The sequence below is a fragment of the Suillus subaureus genome (assembly GCF_016647635.1).
Source record: "Suillus subaureus strain MN1 chromosome Unknown BJ212scaffold_108, whole genome shotgun sequence".
Lineage (NCBI taxonomy): Eukaryota > Fungi > Basidiomycota > Agaricomycetes > Boletales > Suillaceae > Suillus > Suillus subaureus.
Window position 1 is genome coordinate 1 of NW_024538664.1, and position 15,937 is coordinate 15,937.

At 42.2% G+C, this 15,937-nt stretch overlaps 4 protein-coding genes across 4 annotated transcripts; all 4 read left to right on the top strand.

Moving 5' to 3' along the window:
- Positions 1-6,173: 6,173 nt before the first annotated feature.
- On the top strand, positions 6,174-6,401 carry BJ212DRAFT_1287109 (uncharacterized protein; the record flags this gene model as incomplete). The annotated part of the gene is made up of 1 exon (XM_041331973.1): positions 6,174-6,401. A coding segment is annotated over one exon (228 nt), but the record flags the coding sequence as incomplete, so codon positions are not given.
- On the top strand, positions 6,401-7,013 carry BJ212DRAFT_1305217 (uncharacterized protein; the record flags this gene model as incomplete). The annotated part of the gene is made up of 3 exons (XM_041333731.1): positions 6,401-6,568; positions 6,686-6,808; positions 6,936-7,013. 3 exons carry the CDS (start codon positions 6,401-6,403, stop codon positions 7,011-7,013), a joined length of 369 nt encoding a protein of 122 aa, XP_041185945.1.
- A 401-nt stretch (positions 7,014-7,414) lies between these two features.
- BJ212DRAFT_1287084 (uncharacterized protein) lies at positions 7,415-7,582 on the top strand (the record flags this gene model as incomplete). The annotated part of the gene is made up of 1 exon (XM_041331971.1): positions 7,415-7,582. A coding segment is annotated over one exon (168 nt), but the record flags the coding sequence as incomplete, so codon positions are not given.
- A 2,778-nt stretch (positions 7,583-10,360) lies between these two features.
- Positions 10,361-14,092, top strand: BJ212DRAFT_1450139 (uncharacterized protein; the record flags this gene model as incomplete). The annotated part of the gene is made up of 6 exons (XM_041338794.1): positions 10,361-10,487; positions 10,545-10,661; positions 11,475-11,718; positions 11,757-11,946; positions 12,889-13,305; positions 14,003-14,092. 6 exons carry the CDS (start codon positions 10,361-10,363, stop codon positions 14,090-14,092), a joined length of 1,185 nt encoding a protein of 394 aa, XP_041185947.1.
- Between the last annotated feature and the right edge of the window lie 1,845 nt (positions 14,093-15,937).

The window sequence follows — 15,937 nt, forward strand, 5'->3', positions numbered from 1 at the left end:
TGAGAACGAACAAATGCCTCAAGGACATGCTTATAGCACATTGTAGTATGGCTTCAGGGCTTTCATTTGAGCCCTACACCGTGGGAATCGGTGGAGATATGGTGGAGATACAAGGCTCACAAAATGGTGACTCATGCAGACAGTTTTTTGAGCACATATTAAAACTATATAAATCATCATTTATGACACCATAACAATCATGCCACCATTAAATAAATTATAAAGTGGTGTCATTATGTCATTTTAAAACCATATCTAACTATACAAACCAAAAATTTCCATATGTCATGGTTATATTCACCATGAAAGCCACCCCCCCTGCTCAAAGAGATAATATCCTCTCTCTTTCCTATTCTGGCCTCTCTGCTTGTCAAATTTCCTCTAGAACTGGAGTATCCAAGTCCACTGTGGCCAAGTTCATCAAAGAAAGTCACACAGACAAGGAAAACTTCTGTGAAGGGCATCCATCCAAGCCCACCTCTACTGATAGGAGGGCTATTATTCAACATATCACTACAGGAAAGGCTGATGATGCTGTCCAGGTCACCTATTACATCAATTCCATCATCACATTCCCTGTCTCTTCACACACTGTGAGAAACATTTTCAAGACAGCTCATCTCAGGTCAGTAACAAGGAAGAAAAGGCTCTCCTCTCTATCACACATAAACAGAGATGACCAACCTTTGCCTTAGCCCATCAGAATTAGATTACATGGACTGGAAGCATGTTATATGATCATATAAGACCACAATAAATAGGATTGGGTCAGATGGCAAGGTATATATGTGAAAAAAGAAGGGTGCTAGTCCTCTCTGCATATGTGTGATAGAGAGGAGAGCCTTTTCTTCCTTGTTACTGACCTGAGATGAGCTGTCTTGAGAATGTTTCTCACAGTGTGTGAAGAGACAGGGAATGTGATGATGGAATTGATGTAATAGGTGACCTGGACAGCATCATCAGCCTTTCCTGTAGTGATATGTTGAATAATAGCCCTCCTATCAGTAGAGGTGAGCTTGGATGGACGCCCTTCACAGAAGTTTTCCTTGTCTGTGTGACTTTCTTTGATGAACTTGGCCACAGTGGACTTGGATACTCCAGTTCTAGAGGAAATTTGACAAGCAGAGAGGCCAGAATAGGAAAGAGAGAGAATATTATCCCTTTGAGCAGGGGGGTGGCTTTCATGGTGAATATAACCATGACATATGGAGATTTTTGGTTTGTATAGTTAGATATGGTTTTAAAATGACATAATGACACCACTTTATAATTTATTTAATGGTGGCATGATTGTTATGGTGTCATAAATGATGATTTATATAGTTTTAATATGTGCTCAAAAAACTGTCTGCATGAGTCACCATTTTGTGAGCCTTGTATCTCCACCATATCTCCACCGATTCCCACGGTGTAGGGCTCAAATGAAAGCCCTGAAGCCATACTACAATGTGCTATAAGCATGTCCTTGAGGCATTTGTTCGTTCTCACACAATATCATAGATAGTGAAAAATGTCAAAACATGCAGACAGTTTTTTGAGCCACTGTAGTTATGGTTGATATCCAGAGGTCCAGAGATCTGAGGATCTGGAAGGTGAGGTGGATACAGGACTGGGATACAATGAGGTGGATATAGTCCTGAATCTGAGATGAGGTGAAGTCTGGATGTCTTGCTGGATGGTGTGTGCATAGGGTGGACAGGATAGGGTGGTATGGATCAGGCTAGCAGTGAGGGTCCAGAGGTCAGGGGTAAATCCAGAGCAGAGTCGATCCTACTGAGGTGTGGAGCACACAGCAGAAGGGGATCTGGCAATGAGTTGGATGTGGGGTCTGGACGTAGGCTTGGAAGGTGTGGGAATATTATGGAATGTGAGTCTGGATTGTGGGATATGTCATTTTTGCTGAGATACAGTACTAGAGTATTCTTCTGATCTGTGAATCATAGTGTTGTTTGCTGGGTGTTCAAGTAGAATCTTGGATGTTTGTTTGCTAATTGTTATATACTCTTGCAATGTCTTATCAATCTTATCACTGAAACAATCTTATCAATGTGTAAGTATTTGACTACATCTGCAGTGGACTTGTCATTTTAGAGTATTCCCTGAGCCTCTCATCAGCATACAATAGAGGTTACTGGCCTAGTCCAAACAGGGAGTGCAGTTTGGATTAAACTGACATGCTTAGCTTTGTAGATGCAGGGTCTACAGAGGACATGTGTGCTAATGTGCACAGATATGTTTCAATTATGTTAGCATGAAAAAAATGAGGACATTGCATAGACTACCCCATCTTTACATTATTCTCATTCTTGAGTACTATATGTTCTGAGGCTCTAATATATATATGTTTTTCTCTCCAATACAAAAATAACATACTGCAACATCTCTGGCCCTTTCTGGTAAGGTCCAGTTTTCACTAGGATTAACCAGCCTGCTGCAGTTTTCTGCTCAATGTCTGTGCTAGATCACTTGGAAAATGGCTAATGGTGGTAGCATGGTTCTCATGCTGTGATTGCTTACTAGGCCACCACACATTGCACAATGACTGTTGTAATGTGCTGGACATGAAACAAGCATTAGGAAATTACCAGGTTCCTTTTAATTCCTTATTTGCTCCTCACTCACCTCAATTTGTGCAATAATATAAATAAAATGCTGTTTATTCACACTTGAAATAAGGAGATAAAGGAGGTCTATTTCCTTAAACTAAGGAAATAAGATGGTTGAAAATACTTTTATTTTGAGATGTATGACTAAGGTAAGCTAAAGCAAAAAAAGGATGTCAATGAGTTCAAGGTGTTCCATGAAAATAAGAAAAAAAACAATTAAAAACATGTCTAATGATAGCCTGAGCACACATATAGTAGCTGACTAATTCCTGTGAAGTATATCTTCACCCTGACCCTTGCAGCATGCATGCTTCATATATAATTGAGATCACACAATGATCTTCTGCATGCAGTCATAGGGCAGCTCCTCAATTCATTCCATGTATGGGAGCATGTCAGTCTCTCACTTACCAGATGAAAATGCAGTACTGGTATTGCTCATCTTGTTGGTTGCTTGGTTGAGCATCAATGCAATCTTGTGTTTGCCATGGTCCAAATGTCTTCTATGATGAGGTCATCACAAGCCAAAGTGAGTGCATACTCAGTCTGAAAGTATGATGTCAGTAAGTTTCATAAAGATGATAGCAAACTCACAGCTGCTGTGGTGAGTGCAAGCACTGTTTGATATCTAAGTAACCCAAAGTCAAGTGTGCCCACTTTCAGGCATCCTTAGATAGCATTAAGGTGAGCAGAAAAAACATGCAGGATAAATTCTGATAAGAATGCTCCAGGGGAGCCTTTACTATCTGGGTCTTAATATATAAACTGTGAATCCTCAAGCTGATATTTGGTGCATGCTTTCTGTGCTTCTTTTGTCTCATATTTATCTGTTGAGGCAAAAAATGCCATCAAATAGTAGCAACTGATGAAGCCTAGAAGTAGCTCAGCAAGTATAATAGAACAATACTGAGGTATGGGAAAGCTGCAAGTGAGTACAAAAGTATCAATAGAGGATCTATGGCTGAGTGGCAAAGGTGCAAAACTGTATAGTTCTAGGAAGAAGTTTCATGTATGTCAACATTCAAAGGCAGGAGGTGTGGCATGGATGTGGCTGCTGTCAAGGGCACCAATAGCATCCTTAAAAAAAGGTCAGAACTTCAGGTCGCAGCAGATTTTTGAGAAGACTGATGCATCTAGTAAGGATATGTAGGTTGAATAGAATGGGGGGTACAAGAAAATTACAAGCATTCTTCAAAAGTAACTAGTAGATATAAGTACAAGACACAAGTCCAATCACAAAAACATAGCACTTACTGAGAGATCATCTCATTGGAGTGCTGGAACCTCTAACATGCTTGATTGAAAGGCCAGTGATACTAGTGTACATAAATATGGCAAGTTGTTCCTCTAGAGAGATGAATTTCAAATCAGACACCCCAAGGGCACAAAGTTCTGATATAATCTGTGTGAAGACATAGTTATGTACCCCAAGTTCACACTGGATCCATTCTGGATGACCTATATGTAGTTCTATCACTCAGGCTTCACTGGAAAGCACAGAAGTGTGGTATGGCAGCAGATCTCTTGGGTACAGGGCTGCAACTAAGGTCCCAGATGTGTTGATGAGGATGCCAATTAAAAGTATTGCATATTGTATGATTAGTTACTGAGCTTGTAGTATAGTGGCTTAAAAAAGTGTCTCAGTATTTGTGACTTTTCATGTAATTGCTTCATTATGAGCCAGGGCATGAGAATATGACTAAGCCATAGGAAGGTGTGGGAAAGATCTGCTTCTAAGCTTTATGTTTGATTCCTATAGTGTGGGAATATTATGTCATCAAGGGAAGATATTGTTAATTTAATTTGGTGACTCATTAAGACACTTTTTGACTTTCAGTTTGACCAACACAATCTCTATGATTCTACTACTTGGTGCTTCCTCCTGTTGCTCTAATTACTTCTCCCACTCTTCTATGCATACTATCAATCAATTTGAGGCATTCCCCATCAACAATCTTGCCCCACTCTGCTAAAACTCTCTCTCACAGCTGAAATAACTCCTATTAAAGATCTTGATAGACTGCAAGTGATATATTGAGTAATTACCAGTGCTGTTTAATAGGGTTAAGGTCTAAGAACTGGATTTGCCATGATAGAACACTAATACCATAATTTTCAAACCATTTTATGGTCAACTTGAAGTATGCTTAGGGTCATTTTCTTGTTGGAAGGTAATGTCTTCTTCATTAATTCTTGATTCTTGCATGCTTCTGAGCAGATACTTTCCAGAATTAAAATGTGCTGCTCTGCATTTATCCTCTCCCCCACCTCACAGAGAATTCCTACTCCATTTCACCTCATACAACACCATACCATCAAGATTCCTACTTCATGCTTTAGTGTTTTCTTGACTTTTCTTTCTTCTAGCAATTCTTCTGCCTTTCATCACATATATTCCTAGCCATCTGACCCATCCTATTGGTTTTTGTCTCATCTGACCAGGTAGCCCTATTCCAGTCCTCAATAGTCCAATATTGAGGCTTTAAAGCAAAGGCTAGTCTCCTCCCTCTATAGGCTGAAGACAGGAAAGATTTTTTCTGCCTCTTTACAGCTTTAAGATTAGCTGCTTTAGGAGTATTCCTGACTATTTTAGTGGAGAGAGCAATGTAGATGATGTAATTGATGAATTTGGTGGCTTGAGTAGCACTGGCAGCCTGCCTAGTTGGAATATTATGAACAAGAGATTTTTTGTTATATGGTGTAAGCTTGAATGGACAATTTAATTTGATATATTTTTTATCTGGAATAACTTTTTTATGATATTAATGATAGTAACCCTGCTCAGACCAGTTTTAGTAGCAATCTGCCTGGTATACAGATTAGAAGAGCTGAGAATAATAATAGGGGCTATTTCAGCTGTGGGAGAGAGTTGCAACAGAGTGGTGCAAGATTTTTGATGAGGAATGCCTCAAATTGATAGATAGTATGCATAGAATAGTGGTAGAAGTAATTAGAGCAATAAGAGGAAACACCAAGTAGTAGAATCATAGAGATTGTGTTGGTCAAACTGAAAGTCAAAAAGTGTCTTAATGAGTCACCAAATTAAATTAACAATATCTTCCCTTGATGACATAATATTCCCACACTATAGGAATCAAACATAAAGCTTAGAAGCAGATCTTTCTCACACCTTCCTATGGCTCAGTCACATTCTCATGCCCTGGCTCATAATTGGCTTTCTAAGCTAGCTGAGGCATGAGGCTAGTGTAGAATATAGTCTATGTGCAAATAAGTGAAGTGGTGCAGAACTTCTTTCTTCTGCCTATTTTGCAGTAGTCTCTCACTTTCAGTACAAGTTACTAGACATCAGCCTTTTTGCTCTCTTGTTACTATGTTTCAAGAAGATCCTAATGAAGCTGTCAGGTCTGATTTTGCAATGGAAGAACATCAACCAGCCAGGCAACAACTCACTGATTAAGGGCTTATGGAAGAGCAAGCTGAATGCACTCTGGCTTCACTATTGATCTAGCTAACAATGCTGACAAAGAACATTAGGCAGTCAAACAACAGCAACTATGAGCTATTTGCTAACAGGAAGAAGAAGACAAAGAGCAGTGTCTACAACTTCTATGTGATGAAGAAGATGCAGCCCAGCAAGAGAAAAGGAAAAAGAACAAAAATAAGTGCATGCCTCTTAAGTGTGACAAAGTTCCTTCCAACCCTAGCATCATCCTGGCTGCATACACTATCAGAAAGCTCAAGGCAGGTGAATACTGCAAGCTGCACTACCTCACCAATAAAGGCTTAGAAGATACCAAAGCTGCAGTGCTGGTAGCAACCCTGATGCACTCATAATGCTCCCAGCAGTCAATGGCATTCACACCTGGGTGCCAGCAGCTGCAGTTAAAGACCTGAAAGTGTCAGCAGTTACCAGAGATGAGAACCTCTCATGGGAAGAATTTCATGAGGCCATGCCACACATTATTAACATGATGAAAGTTCAAGACTGGCTGGATAACAGGGTTAACATGCACATACAGTTCTGGTCAGCACTAATGAACCATTGCTGGCATCATGCACCCAACCTTCTCAAGCAATGTGCTTTACTGCTATACCAGTCCCAACAACAATGCAGGTAGCATCTCACTGTAGGATCCATGCAAGTTTGGAGCCTTGAAGAGATCAATCAAGACCTTTTAATCAAGGCAAGAGAAGAACTCTTCAACAACCAGCTAGAGAAAAAACAGGCAGCAGCCATTCAGGTCTGTTTTGTTTTGTCATGCTAAGTCAACCATTACACTTGCTCATTGTCAACCATAATCCCTTTTCCCTTTAAAAAAACCTTTTACATCTTTAATGGGGTCATCATAACACTTGTTGTTTTGTTAGCCAATCATGTGCCTACAAAACACAAACCCACATGTTTCTTCATGCAAAACCCCCTCTTCCTCTGTCATCATGACATGAAACAAGCCACTGGCCAACTGTATGCCTATCTCCTTAAGAAACCAACTCACATCTTCTGTTATCAAAACAAAATGAATGATACTACTGTCGCAAACACTGTGTTTCCTGCTATCATAGCAAGTGGCATCAGCCTATATAATGAATAACCAGAATTCATTACACTCACAAGCTACCACAGCAGCACAACAACCATCAGGGCAGAAATGTGCCTATCATCCAATGGAAGAGACTACCAGGAGCAACAAGAAGATACACACCATTCATACCACTCCTCCTACCAGCCCTCTTCCATGTTGTGCAGTCTGCTTTGGCCACAACCCACACTGCGCCATTAAATGCACATCAATGCACACCTAGGACAAGTAACACAAAACCTTCTCAGAATGAATCCACAAAGGTGAGTCTGGACCAAAGATGGCAAGCAGATTTACACCACTGGGCAAAGAGATGAAGGCTGTAGCACTCCCAAACACAATGCTTGTCACATATGCTCCAGATGTGGAATGGCAACACATGGAGCCCAGAAGTGCCCTAGAGCACAGAAAGAAGTTTCCACTAATACTGTATAAGGCAGATGCCTGGTCAAGAGAGTTACAATGAGCTGGTATCATAGAGTGTTTTGCTAAGGTCCTGGTGAAGGAATCAACTACTAAGCTATGGCACTACAAGGAATACCAAGTCAGAGTATATGTATGGTCATCTCAGCTCTGCCTAGGCTGCTATACTTCACAAATACAAGTGCATTTGACCTAAGGGGAACCAAGTGCAACACATCCACAGGTCACATGAAGCGTGGGAAAGTTGTGCATGGGAAGGTGTGTGCAGAGAGTGGTAGGGTGCACAAAGTGCAGGAAAGTTGCATGCTAATAGGCAAAAGTGTGCAAAGGGCTAGGAATGTGATGGGAACTAAGGGAAGATGATGACTGATACTGATGGGCACAAGAGTGACAAATGTGATGATGATAGAGTGTGATTGCCAAAATACTACTGACTATGGCTTGAAAATGTGTGCACTATGCTGAGGGATGCTAAGGGATATTAACTGGGAACTAAGTGGTAGCTAACTAAGTCATAAAAAATGTGAATGCTAACATGCAAAAGCTGACTAAGTGTGTTCCCATGATGCAGAGCTGATGTGAGTAAGGCATGGGAATGAAGAAGGTATGTAAGGATATATGTAAGTAAGGGTCTATGATGGAATGTGGTGTCATAATAGAGATAAAGTGCAAAAATGTACCAGTAAGACTTGCTGGACAATGGATGGATGCTCCTGAATGATGGGCGATGAAGCATGGGAAAGCATGTGAGATGCACACATTGCATGATGCACAGGAAGATCATGCATGTATAGGCTGAGTGAAGGAATGATATAGGGAATGATGCTGCAAGTTCATGCTGTGAACTGTATGCAGATACATTGCAATATAGGGCTCTATGGGCATACAGAGGTGTGAGTCTCTATACCGGAAGGTTTCCATTTAGGTTTCAGAATAGATTTCCCTGCTATTTCAGTTGTACAGACTCCAAACAAATATTCCATTGATGAATACAAAAACGAATTCAGAGCAATCATTCAGAGGGAACTTGTTAAAGGAAGATATATTGGGCCTTTCTCAGCTGGAATGTTAAAAGAACTGATAGGTCCTTTTCAATCCTCCCTGATGTCTATCATCTCAAAACCAGGAAAACCTGGGAAGTTTCATATCATACAAAACTTCTTGTTCCCACATGCACTAAGCACACTATTCCCAAACCCTTCAATCAATTCCTACATCAAGGCAGATGTCTTTCCCACAACATGGAGAAAGTTCTTGGCACTGTATCAGTTAATTGCAAGCCTCCCACTCAGATCAGAAGCTGCAACTAGAGATGTTACAGAGGCTTACTGAATGGCACCTCTACATCCTTCCCAATGGCTGGCAGGAATCATACACATCACCGAGAATCAAATTTTTATTGACACATGCACCATGTTTGGCACAACTCCATCAGCAGGAGTATATGGCCATGTAGCAGGTGCAGGAACTGAGCTTTTCCATCATTAGGGCATAGGACCATTGGATAAGTGGGTAGACAACCACATCTTCCTCTGAATCTTATGAAAATACCTAGAAGAATACAACAAAGTCAGAGAAAAGTGGTATCGCACATTTGCCTTGGAAGGTATGCACCAGTTGGGTAGCCACTTCTGGTTTGGAGGTACTTTACCAATATCCAATCAGTCAGAAGAACACAGTGAGGACTGTTCACAACCATTAGCAGACCTTTCAGAGAGCTCTGAAAGGTCAACCCAAGATAGACTGTTCACCTACTGCATGCAAGACATAGACCAGATGTCTGATGACTTAGGAATAATCTGGGAACTGCTCAAAGATCAGGTTTTCCAAACAGCAGCCACTTGCATCAGTTTCATCTGGGATGTCCATCAGAGATCCATATTACTAAGCACCCTGAAAGTAGACAAGTACTTGGCTAAGATACACAAATGGAGAAAATGTTGTGCACATGTTACAGGATATGCAAAAGCTCTATGGCAAGCTCCTACATGCCTGCTCAGCAGTACCACAAGGAAAAGCACATCTGATGGGCCTTGAGGACATGTTATCATACTGCAGCACAAAACCTTTCTTACTGCACAGACCCAAGAAACACATGGCCGTAGACTTAGAATGGTGGTCACTTCTGCTACAGTCAGGCAAAGTAACCAGGCTTATCCAACCAGCAATCCCTCTCACAAACCCCTTAGCCTTTTCCGATGCTAGTTCAGGGATTGGAATTGCTATTGTCATCAAAGACTGCTGGAAAGCTTGGAGACTCATACCAGGATGGCAAACAGCAAACTGCAAATGAGACATTGGATGGGTAGAGGCAATTGGATTCAAAATGCTCATCTATACTCTTGCCACTCTCTCTGATGTTAGTTGCAGCCTCCTCATCCATGGGGACAACACAGGTGTTGTCAAGGGTTGGTGGAGACACTGTCATCACAACAGACCTGTCAACACCATTTTCAAAAGAATTCATGAATTCATCCATAACCTGCCCAGACACTTCAAGATCACAACTACATACATTTGCTAGTGCCAATAACTCCATAGACAAGCTGTCCCAAGGAATCTACAGATCAACATAGCTTCTTCTTCCCCCCATCAGTTTTCCCACAGAGCTTAATGAATTTATCATCAACACCACTCTACTGCTCTCCCCCACTGAGCTGTGTCACCTCCAGGATGGAAAGTATTCTGTTCCCACAGTTAAATCCATTAATCGAGAACTCACCAAGCAACAAGTGGAACAGTGCACCAGAGTCAATCACCTCGAAGAAGACATTGTCAGTACCCTCAGAGATGAATGACACCAGGAGTCATTCACATTTTGGAGCCCCCCTCCTAAACCACACTGCAAACCCCCCTTCTCTGCTCAAAAGCTACAGAAGAGACCTCACTCCCTGCCCCTCACACCTTCATCCACACTGTCTTGCAAAAGATGGACTAAGAATGTGACACCCAATAGGCACCAACCCAAGGTAAGTACAGCTTGCAGCTGCACCAGCAGAAACCCAAGACAGCAAGATTACATATGCCCAGCTAGAACACATACTTGATGTCATGGGTTTATCCTGGGCACAGTTGACCAAGGAAACCTATGGTGTGGTGTAACAATCATGTTCAGGCTGACCTGCTAGGACCCCATTTTGCAATCCCCATCCAGTCTGCATCTCTCCTACCCATCTCCGATGCTTTCCCACCATCTCTGCATCTCCAATGCATTGGACCTGCTCGGAGATCCTGCGCACTTGCCCTACCATGTCCAGTCCAGTTGCACTTATCCCCACTGATGCATAGTCAGTTATTTCCCATTACTGATTGAGTAGACAGCATTATTACATGGATTCCCACTGGCCACAGTACCTCATGGCCTTTTACCTACATATTATTGGACCCACATTTTTGCTACTACTTTCACCTATGGACTCTAGACTTTCACGTAACTAGTTATATAGGGTTGGGCAACCAGAATTACAATCACCACTTAGTAGGAGAGAGAAATCCCTGATACTGGTCACCCCATACCTGTCCTTAGAGTTACCCTTGCCAATATACCTGTTTACCCACTCTCCTTGACCCAACATGAGTGTCAATCATTCATCTGACATTCCCTAGCATCTCCAATCTAGTCCTGACACATTCCCTCCCTTTCCCTTACTCTCCCACCATCTCAGCATCTCCATACCTGCAGACCCAATTTCCTGCACATCAGACTTCACCCAATACTTTCAGACTTGATCTCTGACCTTCGGACTTTTGACCCTTTGCATAGTACTGATTATTGAACTTGACTAGACAGCAGATCCCTCAGGTTGAACTTTCTTGCTTGCAAGTGTAGCAGCTAGGCAGGATTAGTAGACATATATTGGCTAGGTATTCTAACAACTATCTAGCCAAGTTGTGTTATCTACAGTGGGCTTGCTAGTTTTCCATGTCTTCTGCAACATGAACAGCATCACAGAAGACCAGAGATGTCCAGTCAACCCAATGCTCCTTCTCAGTTTCTTGTCCAGTTGTGCAGGGTCTCATTCAGGCTTGGCTCTTGCCAACTTCACAGTGGCCATCAGGGCCTGGCACCTGCTACATGGCAGGCTCTGGTTGATCTCCCACAGTGAGCTAAAAACCCTACTCAAAGGAGCTAAAGCAGTAGCTCCAGAGTCATCCAAACTACTGAAATGCTTACCATTCACTCCAGACATCCTATCATCCATCCACAACCATTAAACCTTAATGAACCTCTAGATGCTGCAATCTTTGCATGTCTAATGACCTCCTTCTACTGTATAGCACAATTAGGTGAATTTACTGTTAAAACTATCAAAGGTTTCAACCCAAAGAAACATATCTCAAGAGCTGGTGTGTCAGAATCAACAGACCAACATGGTGTGATGATCATACTGGTGCTAGGCATGTATGATCAATAGCATGGTTCTTCTCACCTTCAGGAAAGGAGATAAAGTGTGGATCATTAAATCCATATATATTGACCCATCTGCTCTTACTCCAGTCTGGTCCTAGGAATCCGCCCTCCCATGTCCTATCCATGTCCACCTATCTCCACTGGTGCATTATTTTTCCCAAATGTCATTGCTAAATGAGCTGCAGGTCTTATTACATGTCTACTCATGTTCTGCAGTGCATGATGTCTTATTACCTATAGACTCATCGTGCACTCACTAACTATGCTACAATTCTCACCTATGCATTCCAGACATTCATGTGCTATGATATAAATGACCACAGTACATATGATTGAGTAGTTCCCTTTTCCCTCGGACTCAGCTCTATAGGAGAGTTGTTCTTGCATTATTTTTGTAGACCTTGCACAATCCATCTATTTTGCTCTTTCTTGACAATCCTATGCAATTCAACTGCTCTGAAGTTCCATACCACTAGGATCTTACCCTTAAGCTCTTGCAAGAATACCTGACCCACGACTGGTAGTTTAGTGTAGTTCTTCACTCATACTATATCCCTTGCAACCAGCTGCTCCATAGAGTGCAGTTGATTTCGTGCACATTACATCTGCTGCACCAGCATCTGACATCCAATATGCTTGCACATATCTTCCAATGGTTCATCCCACTCTTGTGATACTAACATCGGTTGATTTTTGCCCGTGCTCATGGTTGATTCTTTGGCATAGAAATTCAAAGGTATACATACAGTCCACATTCTAGTTTCTTAGGTCAACATAGGTTATAACTCCTTTGCTCACTTACTTCCCTCACACATAATTAAAGGAAGTGCTTCAATAGCAGTCCTCTTGGGCCGATCAATTAACTTGTGCCTCTTAGGATAAGTAGTGCTAGTTGCTAACTGCCTAGTTCTTATTTCTTCTTCACAATGGTAACCCCATAACCAAGTTCCATATCCCAAGCACCAAGACCTACACAACCACAGGTGAAGATACATTCTGGGCAACCCAAGATGGACTGTCAGACCCTAGAGCTGTGCTAATCAATCACTTCTGCATGAATCCAGCCCATGATGATGCACTGTTATTTGCATGGAGATACCACAAAGGCATTCAGCCCCTGTCAAAAGCAGAACTTGTCAAAAGAGTAGCCACAGTGACAGTGACCACAAACCTTCCAAACCTTAAAGGACATGGACTACACATCAGAGGAACACTAGAGTACCTGTTGTGGGAAATTCCTTTTGACATTGTAAAGTCAATGGGTAGATGGTCCAGTGACACATTCACTCTCTACCTCAGAGACCATACTCTAATACTCGCACCTGTCATATCTGCATATCCAGATCTCAGATCCAATCCACATCTTATCTCCAATCCTATCCACATCTTATCTCCATCCAACATCCCCTCATCCAATCTGTCCACTCATCCAGTCTGGTCCACAACTCATCTGAATCCACAACCAGTGCTCATCTCCTTTTGGTAACCCCCTGACTCTGGTACTTCAGTTATCTGTATATCCACCCTGCTCACTGATCCATTACCTATGTTTCATTTCCATTTCATTATTAGTGATCTGTTCCTACTTACCAATAGACTATTCATATGCTTTGTACATAGCCTTGGACCCTGCTGATTGATCATTCCATTAGATACCTACAGTATATAACCTCTTGTAAATATCTGTAGCACCTCAGTTCAAATATCATCTTAGTTCTGCTCATTTCTGTCCTCTGGACCTGAGTACCTCTACTCTTGTCACCCTCTGAGACTTAGGATTGATTCCTAAAGTCTACCCGCATCTACCTCTGTCTACAACAGTCCATTACTGATAGTTTCTAGTCTGGACTCATCCGGATTAGTCTTACAATACTTATCTTACATCTGGAAGTCATCCAGATCCACTACACTACTCATCTGACCCTCCAGACATGTTAGTCTTGTCCTCCTGAAATAAGGAGCAATACTCAGGTAAGGTGCACAGCGCATGAGCTGAGGCTGAAGCCCTTAGGATCCATTAGCCCTTGAGTATGACCTTAACAGCACCATACATGCAAGCATTGTCAGTGCTAGAACCATTCACATGCTACACACAGCCCCCAATGCGCTAAGAAAAGTGAGTCTTTCACTCCTAGATTATGGGCATAAAGCTTTGCTATACACATCACTACACTCCTACTATTTGGGAGCACAGCTTACCTTGAAGCCCAGGTTCAGACCCTTGCTTCAGGCTTATACCCAAAACACCAATACTTCCCTCTCCCATCAGCAGTCTTGTCTCTGAGAGTTTGTTCTGAGTTCATCTAGTAGTCACACCTTGTTGTAGCCTTGCGCCATTTCATACCTTGAATTTTATTCCATATTTACAACTACAGAGCAGTGCAGTACATAGAGAAGCAATTACATGACAAGTCACAAACATTGAGACACTTTTTTGAGCCACTGTATTTTAGCATCACTTTGGTGTCTTCAGCTTAGACACACATGTTTCAGTGTTTTACTTGTCTTCTGTCTCACACATTGATGTGCATTGTTGAGGCTCACTTCATCTTGCTTACATGTTTTCAGATCACTTGCACACCTCCAGGCACACAAGTAGCTACCCTGTATATTGAAGCAGCCTACCACATGATTCCAGTTTGGCCCAAGCACAAGTGCTTCCTTGTCATTAAAGTAGATAGTGACCTGTTCATCAATCACATTTTATCATTTGGGCTTTCCATGGCTGGTGGAGTCCAAGGGCATGTAGCAGATGCTATAGTTGATATTCTGCAGTGTATGGATCTTGGCCCTAAATGGGTGGACAACCACACACTCTTCCATTATACCTCAGGTGGAGGCATTTCTCTAGCAAATGGCTCACTTTCTTCTTTCACATACCTTCATGGACTTGTATCATATCCCACAATCTAGACCCACATTCCATCATATTCCCACACCTTCCAAGCCTACATCCAGATCCCACCTCATATCCAACACATTCCCAGTTCTCCCTCCACTGTCTGCTCTACACTATAGCAGGATCAGCTCCACTGTGGAATTACCCCTGAGCTCCAGACCATCAGATCTCCACTACTAGCCTGATCCATATCCCCCTATCCTGTCCACCCTATGCACACTCCATCCAGCAAGATATCTGGACTTCATCTCATCTCAGATTCCAGACTATATCTACCTCCTTATATCCTGGTCCTGTATTCACCTCATCTTTCGGATCCCCAGATCTCTGGACCTCCAGATATTAACTCCAGATATTAACTCCAGATGTATTTCCACCTTCTGTCTGATGTCCTGCACCTATCCCCATTTAGACATCTCTGCCTTTCCAGCTTTTGGTTACCTCTTGTTCCATCTTGCTTATTGATCCTTGTATGAGTCTTCATCTCCAAGTTCATTTACTCATGTTCTATCTTACTTACTAATATATTTCCACATGCTCGTACATAGCCTTGCTCCTTTGCTTACTGATCCCCTCAGATATTTTCTAGTATATAACCCCTGTAGATACTTCTGTAGTTCCTCAGTTTGAATATCATCTTAGACTTTGCTTTACTTGCCTAATCCTCTCTTAGACTTTGGTTTACCTAAGTCTGTCCTATTCATCAGGCCTAGGGATTGATTCCCTAGGCCGGAGCTTTGCCTTTCTGGCACTTCCCCTCTCTCTGGACCTAGGACCAATTCCTGTCTCTCCAACTCTACCTTAGGGTAGTCTACCTCTGTTTGTTTCTACATTGGACTTTGTCTGATGTAGCCCCTATTCCTTCCAGACCTCCAAATGTCCTGTCCTCTTAACCCTTGGACATCCTATCCTCCTGTCCTCCTGTCCTCCTGTCCTCCTGTCCTCCTGTCCTCCTGTCCTCCTGTCCTCCTGTCCTTCTGTCCTTCTGTCCTCCTGTCCTCTGGACCTCCTATCCTTCCATCCTGTTTCCTCTAGAGGTATTACCTTGGGGTCTCTC